Source organism: Chironomus tepperi, unplaced genomic scaffold, assembly GCF_022539635.2.
Source record: "Chironomus tepperi strain 1889 unplaced genomic scaffold, CSIRO-AGI_Ctep_v1 contig_288, whole genome shotgun sequence".
NCBI lineage: Eukaryota > Metazoa > Arthropoda > Insecta > Diptera > Chironomidae > Chironomus > Chironomus tepperi.
This window is the reverse complement of record NW_027226410.1, coordinates 478-17,119: the sequence shown is the minus strand read 5'-3', so window position 1 is coordinate 17,119 and position 16,642 is coordinate 478. Positions and strand designations below refer to the sequence as shown.

The 16,642-nt window shown below is 29.6% G+C and overlaps 2 protein-coding genes and 1 long non-coding RNA gene across 4 annotated transcripts; all 3 read right to left on the bottom strand.

Annotated features, from left to right (window-relative positions):
- Nucleotides 1-440: 440 nt before the first annotated feature.
- Nucleotides 441-3,935, bottom strand: LOC139092071 (venom protease-like). The gene is made up of 4 exons (XM_070642353.1): nt 3,227-3,935; nt 1,703-1,748; nt 881-1,308; nt 441-820 (listed from the first exon to the last, which is right to left on the bottom strand). The coding sequence occupies exons 1-4, from the start codon at nt 3,651-3,653 to the stop codon at nt 651-653; spliced, it is 1,071 nt and encodes a 356-aa protein (XP_070498454.1). The 5' UTR covers nt 3,654-3,935; the 3' UTR covers nt 441-650.
- Nucleotides 3,936-4,754: 819 nt separating this feature from the next.
- Nucleotides 4,755-13,123, bottom strand: LOC139092069 (chymotrypsin-like protease CTRL-1). 2 transcript variants are annotated; one of them, XM_070642351.1, is made up of 3 exons: nt 12,792-13,123; nt 5,078-5,521; nt 4,755-5,014 (listed from the first exon to the last, which is right to left on the bottom strand). In XM_070642351.1, the coding sequence occupies exons 1-3, from the start codon at nt 13,111-13,113 to the stop codon at nt 4,809-4,811; spliced, it is 972 nt and encodes a 323-aa protein (XP_070498452.1). In that variant the 5' UTR covers nt 13,114-13,123; the 3' UTR covers nt 4,755-4,808. The 2 variants fall into 2 exon arrangements, with proteins under 2 accessions (XP_070498452.1, XP_070498453.1); XM_070642352.1 differs by lacking the exon at nt 12,792-13,123 and adding an exon at nt 5,628-5,734 and having other exon boundaries at nt 4,761-5,014.
- Nucleotides 9,762-11,096, bottom strand: LOC139092070 (uncharacterized). Its single transcript, XR_011544567.1, has 4 exons — nt 10,745-11,096; nt 10,558-10,609; nt 10,083-10,503; nt 9,762-10,029 (listed from the first exon to the last, which is right to left on the bottom strand). It is a non-coding gene; the product is annotated as an uncharacterized lncRNA (long non-coding RNA).
- Nucleotides 13,124-16,642: the final 3,519 nt, after the last annotated feature.

Genomic DNA, 16,642 nt, shown 5'->3' with positions numbered 1-16,642 from the left:
AAAAATTGATTCAATATTTGAGTTTTGTTTATCTTTAAAAATGAAATGTTACAATCCTAATCTAAGCATTTCTAAATTTGGGTGGATGGTTCATATGTATTTGAATAGATTGAGTATATTAAAGGAATATCTAGCTTGATTTCTACTATGAATAAGCTTTTAAGACACAATTTTAAAGTTATTCGCTTGACATAGAGATCAATTGTGACTTAAGGCCTCCTGAAGCAGGTTCTATAGCTGATTACTGCTTATCAATCATTCGAAAAAAATAAGTTAGAACTTGTCATCAACTGGACATTACATCATCACTCGGGAATACTGTCAACAGATCCAAAAAGATTTATATTACAGTCTACATTCAGCTAGTGATGAAAAACCAACCATCAGCTTTACTATGTATTGACTAAATGGAATTTTAATGAGGCAATAAAAGTCTCACGTTTGCATTTTATGACTTAAAATCTTTATTTTTACAAAATGTAATGTCTTAAAAGTAAATATTGAGTTGTTGTTAATGTAATGGGGAATTTATAAATGCGATCAGTTTTGAGTTAAAAGCACGATGTGGCTAATTTACATGCTTTTATGGATTAATGTTTTAGTCTCCTATAAACCTTAATATTAGGCTTTGATAAAAATTGTTCTAAGTTTTATAAATCAGCATTGTTCAGAATCCATTGCAGATATCGATGAACATTTGTATATACACCTGGACCTTTTCCACAGTCACCTTTTGGACCATACGATACAATTCCATACTGAACTGCTCTTATCTTCTCGTCAAGGTAACGAAGTTGTGTAAGTGGACCACCTGAATCACCTGTTGAATCAGAAATGAAATTTAGTATATTTGTAAGTAAGCAGTAAATGATTAATTTACCTCTACAACTATCACTGCCATCTTCGCTGCCAGCGCAGATGTGTCCTTTAGTTAATGTTGAACTTATTGACTTTCTGCAATCCTCGTGTGTAACATAATCAACATAGGTCCCCAAAAGTACATTCGAAAATGTATTATTGTTGTCAATTCTTCCCCATCCAGTAATGTAAAAGACATCATCAACACTGACATTGTCTTGAGCAAATGGCAGGCAAATTGTATTGATATTTTCCTGATGCAATTTAGCCGGTTCATTCAATTTTATTAATGCAATATCCTCAAATACTTGTCGCCAATGATGTTCGTGTCTTTTAAGTGTAAAATTGGTAATTTCTTGTACTTTTTCAGCACATTCAATCTTATTATCATTATTTGTAACACAATCGGGATCCGATGCTAAATTGTAATCGCCGAGTCTTACTGCAATGCTGTGTGAATGAGAAATAAAAAAGAGGTAAGAAGAAGGAAAAGGCAAAAATTTGTGTTTGGGGATTTTCAAGATGAGTGCTTTAATTTTTGCGATAAGAACGGAAGCAAATTTGTGTAGCTTATGAGGTTTTGTGAATGTAATCAATATGGAAATTATCGGAATTGAAATTTTGTGGGAAGTATTTGGTCTCTTTTATGTGAATAATAAAAGGCTTTTGTGAATTTTAATGTTGTGGATTTGTGTGAAATTTGTAAGGATTTTAAAGTACATGTATAGTATTATGGCTTTATATTATGCAGCCTTAGGATCATTGTAATATATTTGATAATTATTTTGGATTTATTTGGGACTTTGTGGGACTTTTAATGATAATTGTTAGTATATTTACTTACGGTGTTTTGGACTGTAGGCAATGTGCTGCTGTGAGAACTAGATTTTCTATAAAAAAAAAAACAAATTAGTTTGATATTTAAATTAACAGAAAATTCCCCGGCATCTTCATATTGTTTAGGAAATCGATTGAATTGCTTTATAGGAAGAAGAAATTCAAACTATTAATGTCATCGGAATTAAATAGTTGACGTCTTTGAAGCTCATTTTAATTTAATTAGGAATTTTTTTGCAAAATTAAAGTTAAAAGAAGGGAAATTTGATGACTATTTCTGGAATGACAATTATGCAGAAGTAAAATCCCCAAAAATTGATGATATAATTTAGATTTAGACAAAATTAACGTCATTGCATGTTCATTCTATTCAACCTACTATGGTTACTGTTTCATGAGTAATAAATGCCCATAAGACATTTTGAGATTCTATGCTGACTGAACCGATGAATCATCAAGGAATTCCATTAAAATTCATTCAGGTTTACAGTTCAAATTATATTTTAAAACATATACTATTTGCGTCATGGTAGTAATTATTTTACATGTTTCATATGGTTTTTATCCCATGAATGCATTTATATTACACCATGATCAACTTTCTGCATTGGAATGACGCAGATTCACGAGTCGTCAGATGTATTGAGTTGATATTACCTTGATTAACTTTCACTATTTTGTTGCGTTTTTAATATTTTACAAATATCGTCTATTAAGTGTTTATTGACTACTAGTATTTGCGGAGATTGTTATTATGTGGATATTGTTTAAGCAAATGATGAGACACACGTTTGACGTGACTAATGCTTTAAAATATTCAATTAGACCAGCTTTGAGAATAAGAATTCAAAACAAAACACAGTCATACTCAAAATATTGATGCCAATCTTGTGTCCACGAGTAAATGTGCTGATTTTAACAGATTTGATTAATAATTGAATTGTACTTCTGTATGGTCATAGAAACTTATTAATATTAAATCCATATCTCAGTATTACTGTTATTATTATGACTTGCGAGTATGTCTAATCAAATAAAGCATTATCAATGAATTTGTCAAGTGGATGAAACAGTTTCTGCACAATTAATAACTTTTTAATTATTCTCTTGAAACCCGAATCATATCTTGTGTTAGAAATGAAATAAAACTGATTAAGCTATTCTTATGATTGGGTGCGGCTTTAAATTCGCATTCAATCTTAAATTAGTCACTCAAAACAGCAGATAAGTTGTGATGTCAATGTGCTTATTGTCAACTTTATTAATTTTTTTTGCATTTGCATAATGAAAGTTAAACAAAGAGTTTTATTAGCACCTTATTCGTGCGTTATGGACATATAACAACATATTACCTCAATGCCAGCTAGATGATAATTTTGCTAACTGCATGAGCTCATCGCACGTGAATCCATTGTTCAATAAAATCGTTAATCTTTTCTTTATTAACTACAGATCCCATTTCTATGAATCATAACCGCAATAATTTCCATCCCATAACTTTTAACGCATGAAAAACGAGGATCGCACTTACCACTGATTAATGTACCGGCACAATCAACCGATGTTGTATTTGTCTTTTCATTGAAATAAACTATCGCAACCATCCAAGGATTTGCCTTTAATTCTGTTTCCTTTCCATTGTGAATTTTGTGTACTCCGGTATGTACTCCACATCGTTCATTATTAAATAATTTGAAGTTTTTATGCATCTTTAAACTTTCTGGACTATCGGCAGGTCGTTTTGTTGTTTCCATAACTCCTTGTGAATTTTCATTGAAATTATTTATAAATTTTGATTTGAGGGCCTCATTTTGTACATGAGACTCATTAACTTTTAATGCAATATCCTTCGGATGTTCATGTTCAAAATTATTCACTTTTGAGATTAAAAAATATACTAAAACTATTGCAAAACACGCACTTATCACAGCTATGAGAATTTTCACTATTTGATTCATGATTAATACTTGATTATTGTAACTTAAACTTGATTATTAAATTATAAATAATTATTCTCTAATTGACTTGTTCACTGTTTGAAGTTCTGTTTAATATTAAGCCACAATCGAGCAATACTGGGAGATTATAAACACAAACATCTTCCTTACAACGATTGTGAAATTTTCTTCTTACATTCAAGGCACATTTATGACGTCAAATGAGAAATTCATTCACACGCAGACTGACTTACGTTGTTCGGAATTACCACGATTATTTATTATTTTATTAAGCTCAGCAATTGAGCGATGTGAGCGAGATACTGAATATGAAAAATGTAGCGAAAAAATATCCACATGGTAAACGAGTTATAAATATTTACAGTTGTGATCATGAGAGAGTTAAGAGAGTAAAAAATGCACAAAACAAGTTAATCATCAATGTTTTTGTTTATACCGGCATAAAGGCAGACTAGCGGGGTTTTGATGTATCGGAATGCAATTAAACAGTTGTGATTAATAATTCATGACCTATACTGTAGTATTAACATTATTAATGTGTTTAAAATTAGATTTTATTGTTTTGGGAATAGGTGTCAAGTTTGATGTGAATTAATATGTAAAATCCCAGTGAGGAAATGTTGTCTACGAGTGTAGGAATTTTTCTAGGAAGATGCATTTAATTAGAATGATTACGTAACGACTAGGTGTCTGGAAACTCTCAGGGGTCGTTCATAACATCTCAGGGGTTTGATGGAACATTGAAGCACTCGTCTATGAACAAGATAGGTGTCATTTTTGGAGTTTTGTTGGCTGAAATCTAACTCTGAAATTTATTTATTGTCATATTCATACTTTTAGCTGTGTTGAGTAGTAAGTACAATATAGTCAGTGTGGCACTGCTACGTCATTTTACGACGATAAATTAAATATGAGGCCGCTTGTCACTCGGATGACTAATTGTCAACATTTGTGTATCAATATATTTTTGCTACTTTATGTCAACATACGGTTTGAGCAATTTATTGGGAAGATAAGATAAAAAGTCATAAAATTTCGACTGTAGATGACTGTAGGGATTTTGAGGTTTGACAATATCTAAATTTCTTATATCCCCAAAAATTAGAGCCTTTATTTAAATATCATTTATTAATAAAAACTAAAATAAGCTAAAAATCATCCTTTATTAGGAACTTTATAGAACTTTTCTCCAGCATTACATAAAATCCAATGAAGGTATGGATAAATATTTGTGAAAATTTGTGGTGATGATCCATCCTTATTAGATTTAGTTCCAACTGATATTATACCATAAGCTATTGGTCCATTGTCGTCCATTGATTGAATCGGCATGCCACTGTCGCCTTGTTTGATTCTTGTGTCTTAAAAAAATTGAGATTATTTTTAATAATTTTTTATTAAGCTCATAAAATTTTGGACTTTACCAATGTCACCTCCACAAAACTTTAAAGACATTTTTGTACCGGTAAAAACTTCAATTAAAACCTTGTCCTCAATAGTTTTGTTTATTCTATATTCACATTGTCGCACTGGAATCGTTGGAATCAGTCTTTCTCTAAGCTTTGGAAATATATGTGGATTACTACTATTCCATCCAGTTAGTGTTAAATTTTGAGGAACATCAAAATTGTTGAATGATAATCTAATTGGATGAATAGTTTCTGAGAATGTTACTGGCTTGTTGAGTTTTATTAAAGCTATGTCATTCTTCACTAAACTGTGATTATATTCTGGATGAACAAATAGTTCATACTGATTGTTTTTGACTCGTATTGCATCACTATAGTTTTTGGCAGGTGTACCACCCAGATGAATATCGTATGCCTCATCCAGGAAGAAACAATGACCAGCTGTAAGTATGTCGCGATCTGAAAGAGTTGAAATCGAGTTAAATTGCATTAATCATCATCATCTAGACTCTAGAATATAACAAGCAGCTAAATGGTAGGATAAATAATTGAAAAGACTACAAACCATTGATAAGAAATCCTGAGCACATGAAATTAGTGGAATTTTGTTCTGATAATGTAAATCTAACCATCCATGGATATTTATACAAATTTGTTTCATTATTTGGATTGTAAAATCGTCCATAGTTAAAACTAAATCTATCGTAGTACCAATGCCAATTTAATAATCCTACAATTGAGTCACCGAATAATCCATCGCAATATAAGAACGATTGGAACAGTGAATATACTGCTAAGATGATAATGATTCCGAATATAATTGAGAGACTTGTAATCATTGCCACATGCCTTATTTTTAGAAGTTTTCGGAGAGTATGCTGTGCTCCTAATGCTTCAATTTTAGGAACTCTTGTTGGAGCTTTCCTAATGTAGGTTTGAATAGCATTTTCAAGAGCAACTTTGTTGTTTAAAGCAAAATTTGGCGAGTATCCTTGTTGTCGCACTTTAGACAGAACTTTTTCAAAAAGTTCTTTTTGACATAGCTGATAATCTTCCATTGTTAATAATTTGCTTTAGTAGAGTATTTGAAATTTAAATATCAAAACTTTTGATTAATAATTATGCTTATTTCATAATTTAATTAGTTTATCCTTTAAAAGTATTATAGTTGAATCACATTTTGTATAGTCACTGAGATAATAAATCCAAAATTTAAACTATTTTAAGTTGTAGATAATCTGAGATTTTGCTGTGTCATCGCTGTTTTGATAACTTCTGCAACGTAGCTAACTTCATTGTCATTTTAAAGTTGCGTGCCAAAAAAATTGTTTTTATATCTGTAACACAATGTATTGATATGCTTATTTCACTGATTAGAGGAGATTATTTATATTTTTGTCAGGGGTGTAGCAAGGTCTGTGAGAATTCAGTCAAAAAAAGTTCAAAAAACACAAAGTATTATTTTTCTATGATCTCAGCTTACAACATCAAGCTAACTTAAAACCCATGAGGCACAATCCACAAAATCAACCGCGGTCACGGTGCTATTAGGACAACTAGTTTTATTGATATGATCTTCAACTGTATTTGATCAGCTTTTTGTTTATGTTGTAAGATTATGAGCAATTTGTTTCATCAACTAGGTTTTTACACGTTTAATACTTTTTTCAATATTAAATATAAATAAGTTTGTTTTATTAAATATAAATATTATTATTAATGACACAACAAAATCACAAGAAACAAGTCACATCTTAATTCAACGGGAAACTAGACAATACTGCCGACTAATTGAAAATTTCTATTCTTATCTTTATTGTGGGGGTCATTCTTTAATTTCGTAAAAATCAATCATCATAATTTTGCTGTGAAATTAAATTTCGAAAAATATATTTAACTTAACTTAATTTTGAGCTTGTGACATTACTAATCAATGAATCCTATTTTTCTACTATTCACACTTTGTGTGTATCAAAATTTTAAAACAAATGGATTTGTCATAAATAAACGAATGACTGTTCTGCTCTCAATTTAAATTTATGATGTGACTGCATATTTTCTATCATAGAGATATATGCGATGACTTATTACGCAAAAATACGAATTTTTAGACCCACCTCAAGCAAAATCGTAGAGATCATATACTCATATAGGGTCAGAAACATAATAAAATTGGAATTTTTTTAATTTTTTTTATAAAAATATAATCAATATAAAAACTTAGTCTTATCAATTCTTATTATCTAATATCGATGATCACTTGGCAAGGCTGCTTTCAATGGACGGCATATTCTTTTTTAAAAAGGATCTAAAAACTTAATAAATTAAAGAATGTCTTTCTTTTGAGTTTGATATCACATCAAATAATGGATTAATTAAGCATTATCTAGAATCCATTCAAGCTTAGCATGTGTTGCTAAATACAAATCAGGGAATTTAAAATATTGGTTTCCTCCTGATATTAAAATTCCATAAACAACAGGACCGTTTTGATAATATTTTATTGCTGGTGATCCACTCTCACCTTTTACAGACTCGGCATCTAAAATGAAAATCACTATTGGAAGGGATATATTTAGGCTATCGGAAAATCAAGCTTACAATTAAAATCTGCACAGAATATAACTTGATCGTTGTCTTTGAAAAATGTTATATCTTTTTCATCTCTGTATTTTCCTTGACATACGTCAGGACTCATTACTTCAATATCCGTTTGTTTTACTTCTGTATCATCAAGATCTTGATTCTGCCATCGAATGAGAGATAAATTTTGAGGTAGTTCTGGACTGTCAAAAGGCAAATGTAATGGATAAAATGATCTCGAAAAATTCAATGGTTGTGATATTTTTATCAATCCAATATCAGCTGTTTCATCGACATCCTGATCATCATCCTTTAAATATCCTTCATTAGATTTGAATGTCAAATGCTGTCTTGAAATCTTTCCATTAAAATTATCGTCAAAGAATTCTCGATTGAGAAGGATTCCTGTGCTGTTGAACAGATTCAATAATTTTATTAAGAAAAATTTAAAAACAAAAATTATTGTAAACTTACATGGCAGAGTCTTCATATAAGCAATGTGCTGCCGTTAATATTAAATTGTCTACAAAAAGCGTAAAGTAAATATTTTAAATTAAAAAATTTTATTTTTTAGAAAATTAAAAACGTGAGTCTGCATTTGTTGAATTATGGACAAAAAAAATTTTAATACCCCTTTCGTCCATGTACATTCAAAACTTGAAATTTCCCCTTAAATGTCAATCGAAAACCTGTTAACATAGCTTCAACATCACATATTAGCATTTTACAGGTGTGATCGAGTATTTATGCATGAATCTATATATCTGAATTTTTTTCAAGCATAACATTATAAGCGGTGTGAAGTGTACCACATCAGAAGATGTGGATGATTCACTGGTTTTGCACTATCACACGTTCACGTTTTTATTGTTTTACTCTTGATTTCTACGTTTATCTGGTTAATATTAATTGTGGGTAAAATCTCGAGCGGATAACATTTACTTTGTGACTCATGGTTTTCATTCATGGATCAGTTATACTAAATCAATAACATATGTATCTAGATTGAATGAAATATTATTAAATATATCACAAAATAGAAACATCTGATAAAAATTAAGATTTTTTGTCCAAAAATAAATGGATAATAAAGTGATTGTGACTTTTTGCGTCGACAGAAGTTTTGCAGAAATTGTATTTCCTGTGATCTATTAACTTAGAGAATGCTTTCATTAAATTACTTACTAGCTATTATAAATCCTGTGCATGAGTGCTGTTCAGTAATATTTTTCCTTAATATTCTCACAAGCCAAGGAGCTTCAGGTAAGTTATATGCGTAATAGTCATTCATAAAGTCCGTGAGATTATTTATTGTATAGCTGTTTATGAATTTTGGATAATTTTTATGATTTTTCAACTGAGTTTCAACTCTTAGCCAAAAAATATATAAAGCAAATGCACTTCCAAGCACAATAAAAACTATAACGAGCACTAAACAACATATTAATATATATTTTTTATATTTTTCCCAATTTGACTTGTCTTTAGTTTCATCAGGAATTATAACTGAAACTGCACTGTTTCCAAATGCCTGTTTATTCAATTCTACTGTTGATTTACTCGTTTCAATGTAATTTTGAGACATTTTTGAAAAAATTAAATTTAAAAACGTAAAAAGCAAATTTAATTAAAGACGTCTTCACGATCGAGATGCTGATGTTAAATTAAAAGATTTTCTCTGCAGCATTCGATTGTATAAATACAGGAGCACAACAATGTTATAAATATTTCTGGGAAATTTTGAAACATGTAAATGCAGTTTTTTATAGTGTGATCAACTTCTGTTATACCATGTTATAAGTATATGATTTTCATATAAAGGTACAAAGATTACATTATCAGTTTAAACAGGTCAATTATGAATGAAATTATCAATATTTCTTATACTAAACAATTTAATAAAACTATAAATCGCTTTTATTCAATTTAAATCCAATTTTCATTAAAATTTCAGCAGGTAACTGGCTTTTTCAAAAAATCGTATACATTATTTTCAGTTTTGTTAAATATTGGATAACATTTTAACTTTAATTTGAAAAATAAAAAACCGTTAACAAAATTTCAATTTAATTTTGGTTCATATTTCAAAATTTTTTATTTTTACATTTAAGTGCCGTCCATCTTTAAGGAGGAAATATCAAATATCCCCAGTTCATGCATATTTAAAAGCATTCCCTTCAGATTCCACCGCGTTTCAAATTCTTTAGTTTAATAAGCATTACATAAGATCCAGTGACGATAATCGTAAATTTTTGTAAAGACAGTAGGTACATTCGATCCGAAGCCTTCTTTTACTCCAAATGATACAAATCCAAAAATAGTCGGTGCTCCTGTTATCAGATCATTGCCATAAACTGGCATTCCACTGTTTCCTTGTTTCACAGCTGCAAAAATTTGATTAAAATACTTAAAATTTGTCAATACTTTAAATACTTACTTTCATTGGCTGCACAAAATTGCTCATAATTTACTTCTTTTGTGCCTTTAATATTTATAGCATCATTTGATATTTGACTACTACGTGACCGTTGCACAACTTCGACAAGATTATAGAGTTCTTGACCGCATTCGACATTATTAATTCCATTGACAGTAGTTTCCAATATTCTCGGATAATTTAGGTCTATATCTTTTGTATTCCATTCACCATTGTCAGATTTTTACGGATATTTTTTTCATCAAATGGTATGCAAAGTGTAGAAGTTGTTGATGATGGATCGACTGTTCTGTTCAATTTTATGAGTGCAATATCATTTGAATATTTTTCATTGTGATACTTTTTGTGGATTTTTATGTCCTTTTCTTCAAAATTTGTGAATATTTCTATATTTGGTGGAGTGCCTATATTGACCTCTAGCCTATTAAGAATAGATTAATATGACATTTTAAGAATGGGAATTTTTGCAACTTACTCGGCCAAATTTATATTATTTAGACAATGTGCTGCTGTTATAGCAATATCATCTAGAGACATAGAAAACAAATTCGAATTCGGTTAACAGGTTCTGAAGAATAATAATATTTAAATAAATTGCGTCTTTAACTTCTTCACATAAAATGAAGCTTCTATTTATATCAACGTATTGTGACAAAACTTACCAGCTATTAACGTCCCAGCACAAATGGCTTCTCTTTTTGTTTCAGTTTTTTTAAGTATTAATCTTGCAATAAATGACAATTTATCAATTTTCACTCCATTATTAAGACCTTTTATGCATTTTTCCTTCATAAACTTATCATAATTGGTATGCCAACTTAGGTCTACATGATTACTATCACCGAACGGACCAGAACAATAATAAAATGACTGATGTACAAATACAAAAATCACGAAAACAATCAGTGCTAGAAAAAATATCACTAACAACCATTTTCTTATTGTCCACCGGTTTTCTCGTTGTATACAGCCCGGATTAAATAATCTAAAACTCATTTTGATGTTTTTGTTAGCTTGTGCAGGTTATGACTGAGGACTTTAAGCAACTTTATTTTTAATATTTTTTCTCTCTTTTTTCAACTCATCTTATGAGATAACTTGTTAAAAATTTGAGAGAATTCGATGATTCACCCTTGCTTAATGATTGGCTATTTGTATTTAAAGTAACTTAATGTTATCGATTTGAGCTAGCATTCATTCACGTGATGTGTGGGCGGTAAATGAATTTGTGGAAATCGATATGATCTAATCTGATGAACTTTGTTCATTTATATTTTATTACGCATTGATTCTTATGTGATATCTTGGAACCAAATTAAATTTAGATTGATAAATTATGGTAAACTTGAACTCGATCATAGAACATAGCTTGGTTGAGAGGAAGACATGAAAAATCTATTTTTGTTCTTGCGTCATCAGATATTATAGTTTATATGAAAATCGATAGAAAATCTTCACTAAAAATACCACAAAAAACGATGAATTTCAACGCATGGCTAAAACGGTAAAATATAGTACAGATGTTGAGGTAGGAAGCTTATTTACTCAAGACATTTAGCACATGAAAATGTGTTAAAATTTTATTTCATGGAATCTATATCATTTGAATTCAGAATTTACATATTTTGGATTTATAAACTTATTTAAAATTATATTCAAAATTTGGTTCGACACGTGTGTTTATGAGTGACAAATATTAACTAAAACTTCGAAGATGCCCACGTATATTAATCTCCGTATAACATAGTTATACTGTATTCTTTCCTTTGTTTTTTCCAAAGAATTGAGTTGCTAACTTGATGCATTGCAAAGAATCCAATGGATATAACTATGAACTTTTGTAAAAACTGTTGGAAATGCATTTGAGTCATTCATTTTGTGCCATACGATGTGATTCCAAAAATGGTAAACGGCTTATTTTGATGATTTTTTACATATGCTGGTAATCCACTATTGCCTTGTGGAAGAGCTGTAATTATAGTTAAAAAAGTTACATATTATTGCTGATTTAAATTATTAAAAATACTCACTTTCATTTCCAGCACAAAACTGATTAAGTGGATCGATAGGTCTGTAAAATATATTGTCCGTATCTTCACGCTTTCCATGCTCAAAAAATTGCAAACTGCAATTATATTTATCAAATCCTTCCATAAAATTTTCAGACAGTCTACTATCAACAAGTGATAAGCTGTCATACAGACTTAATGTTAAGTTCACAAGAATATTCGGTTCATCAAATGGCAAGCAAATTGTATTTACTTTTGGTGACAGTGCGACAGAATTTACAAACTTTATTAATGCAATATCATTTGCATAAGTTTCACTGTTGTATTTTGGATGGATTATGATTTCAAATTTGACGACCATTCTCAATTCTGCCAAGTTTTCTTCATCCCCCAGGTAAATTGTCAAACTAAGAAATAACAAAGAATATTTGGATTTAGATATCACATTAATGGATGAGTTGACTGTTAGGCTTGTAAGTAGGAAAATCCATTATCGTTTAAATTTATTGATTCTTGGTAGTTCGGACATCCATTTCTTAGAATTTACTTACGATTCATTTGATCTTCCCTGCACACAATGAGCCGCTGTGAGAACAAGTTTTTCTAGAAATCATGAAGAACATCAAATTTTGTTAATTTTTTTTTGTTATATAATTTTGAATGGACAGAAAATTTAACTATTTTAGTGAATACAACTTACTAGATATTAGTGAGCCCCCACAAATGACTTGTGTTGTTCTTTTCTTAACTAATCGTGCAATAAATGGAAATTTATGATCATCATTTTCATAGCGTTCTATGAATTTACCGCTACACATTCCTTGTGTAAAATATTCATAATTTTTGTGTTTTTTCGGATCAAACGTAAATGTGTCTCCAAATGGACCAGCACAATCTTCAAACGATTCATTCATAAAATATCTTATGGCAAAAACTATTGTGATTATTAATGAAATGAAGCCAAGAATTTCACATAATATAATCAATTGTCTTCGTTCAAATGCACCCCAATTGATACACATTTTTTGTGGCCTTTTTTCTAAACGTTTTGAAATGAACTAAAATATTTTGAAGAGTCTCAACTTGAAACTTGTTTGGTCTTCATTCTCTCATTTTTGCGCTTTTGTCTCTGAAATGAGAAGATTTGAGAAACACTGATCATGTACCATAGTTTGTGATGTTTAAATTATGACTCAAAATATCATTATTGAATATATTTATTAAATTTGGACGGAAACGGAATAAGGTAAAGATAATGTCAACTTCAATTGATAATGACGGGAATTTTCAATGCTTAATCTTTTGTGTAAGATTTGAGAGTTTGGCCTTGAAAAAGAGTTAAAATATAACTTGTTATCCATTTGATTTCGTCATTGTATAACAGAAGGTTCAATTTTGCAGGCACGTGTATGTCTAAATGTATGAACATTAAGACGATTACGCTTATTGTCTGCTAGTGTTATTTATGCTTTATCAAATATGTCCAGTAAAAATAATTAATTAAGCTTTTAAAAAATTTAAAGATTTTATTTCTAATTTGAACATTATTCACAATATTATTATTAATTTGTTCCTGCCTTAATCATTGACTTTTCATTAATAATTATTTAAAATAAATTCTTATCTAAGCATTACATAATATCCAATGTCGGTATTCATATATTTTGGTGAAAACTGTCGGCATTTCATGATTATCATTAGTTCCATAAGATAGCACTCCATAAATTGTATATGGTCCATTGGAAGAGCTTCAAAAACTTCCTGGCATTCCACTATTGCCTCTTTTGCGTGCTGTATAAAATTAATGAAAGCTTTATTGATTATTTGCTCATATAATAATGCAAAAATATTATGGATATGGCAATGCACATTTTATGGCTGCAAACCGTTATTCTCAAGACATTTATGCATCCAATGCCTGGTTGTTGTGCATAAGCAAATGCGTAATTTAATCAATACTGAAATTAATACTTACTTTTCTCCCCAGCACAGAACTGATTGATTGTTATCAGGATGTAATTAACAGTTAGATTGTAAGGTTTGTCTTCTATTGGCAAATTGTTAAGGCTCAGTGCCGGATTTATTTTCTTCCATGCTTTAAATTCCAATAAATTATAGAAACTTTGGCTACAATTCAATAAATCTACACCCGACAGGAAAATTTCTTGAATTTTTGGATGTTCGACTGTATTTTCTTCATCCCACTCAGGTAATGTTAAGTTAGTTGGAACTGCAGAATCTTGTAATGGTATGCAAATTCTATTGATTGTTTTTGTTGGTCTGACTATGTGTTTAATTTTGACAAGAGCTATATCATTGACCATTTTTATATCATCATATTTTGGATGTAAAATTATATTAAAATGTTCTTTGGTGATCACTAATGTGTCATTAAAATTCAGTTCTGCTGATCCACCTAAATGAATTTCTCTGAGAAATAAAATGTTTCCTATTACATCATTGATACTTAGAATTTCTCTAATGTTCTTACATATTGTTATTTTCCATGCCATGTAGACAATGTGCAGCAGTTACAATAAGCGTTTCTATAAGAACAATTTAAATGTCAATCAATTTTTTTGTTTGCGTTCACACTCTAACGAAAAGTATGAATGAATTTAAAAATAGATATCTTCTTCTTTCTCTTGTTGTTGTCTTTCAAATTTATTTACAAATTGTATAGTGACTCATACGTTTTAGTAGTGTATTGGTAAGTCAATTGATGTCAGATTGAGCGATCTAAAGAATTAAATAATCTATTACGATATCAATTAACGAGATCATCTATCCAAGGCTCGAAATTTATTCAAATATTTTATAAAATCGAGCTGGCTAATTAATTTAATCCAATTTATCACATAATAACAACACATCAATATTAATAATTCACTCAAAATCTTAGTCGACTTCAAGCTCTGTATTCATTTCTAAAAATATTATTGAAATGATTTTCATTTTAAAAATAGATCGTAAACACAGCCAAAATTTACGCTGCGAACAAAAACGTAAAATTCACTCGACTAGACGAATAAATAATTGATAACATCGCATAACATTAGAAGAATAGAATCTCGTAATCGGGAATTTGCATCAATAAACTCTAATTTATTAACACAATAAGTTGCAAAATGACAGCTGGATGTGCTAACTTATTGTAGGATCAAAAAACTCACCGCTAATCATTGATCCAGAACAAAAAATAGATTTTCTTGTCTCATTGAGATAAACAAATCGAGCAATAAATGGAAATTTATGATCTTCTTCTCCATGATATTCCTTAATACATTTTCCATGATAAAGTTTCTCATAATTTGGATGATCTTTTAAATTTAAAATGCACTGTGTCACTGAATGGACCTTCACATTTGTGAAATGATTTGTTGATAAAATAAATAATTATCATAAGAACTAAAGATATAACTAAAATCACAAAAAGTGCTTTAAGAATTTCAACTCTAGTGGCTCTTCGAACGGCATTAAAGTTAAAAATTGTTGGCATTTTGCACATTTTTAAATGATAATTTCTTGAGCTTGTTTACTACAAGACGATAAAATTACTACTGAGAATATTTTCAGAATTCTGTATGTGTATGTATATATAGGCAAGACTATAAAGAAGAAAATAAAAAAAAAAAAGCTCTCTCGAAAAATTTCTGAGTGACGAAGGCGCAAAAAAAAACAAATTTGGTTTTTTCAAAAATTTTTATTCTTCTTTATATTAATTTGAATTTATAATTACAACAAAATAGTTTACGTAAATTTTATTATGGAAACTATTGGGTATTTTGGACTATTGGACTATTTCAGAAAGAATTCTAAAATGTGATATTCCCGTGTAACACAACCTCTAACAGGAAAATATATCGTTTTAAAGGTACCGTACGTTTTGTATCATGAATTCATGATATTTGACTGTTAGGGAACGTAGTCGCCAAGACTACGTCGCCTAAGGATGATAGCATTCAAAGCAATAAATTTGTTTATTTTTACTTTAAGTTATGAAGAAAATGATTGTATTGTGAAGTAATTTGTAAGCGATTTACGCCAGTATTGTCTCTTTATTCTCGATCTCGAACATAAATTCATGAGCAACAATTCATAAATTTTTGCAAATTTTGTGAGCCAAAATCGTTGGTTTTATAGGTGGATCTTAGATTTTTCAAGCATAAACATTAAAGTCGTCATTACAAAGAAGATTCCTGTTTGAATGATTACAGGTATTATTAGATTTTTCTAATAGCATGTGGTTTGAGTTAATTTTGATACTAAAACTGGGTTCACATACTAAGTTGACACTCAATTTCACCGATACATGCATTTTAGGCTTTAAGACTTTACACAGACATTTTAAATTTTTAAAAATCATTTTCTGTAAATTAATTTTAAATAATAATTAAAAATAAATATTAATTTTTTACAGGTGAAATCAAAAGAATTTATTTTAATTTATTTATAATTTAATTATGAAAATGAGCTTCAGTAATGATATTTAAATTTAGTTATGAACACAAGTTGTAGCACTAGATTGAATACACATTATTAAAAACTAAG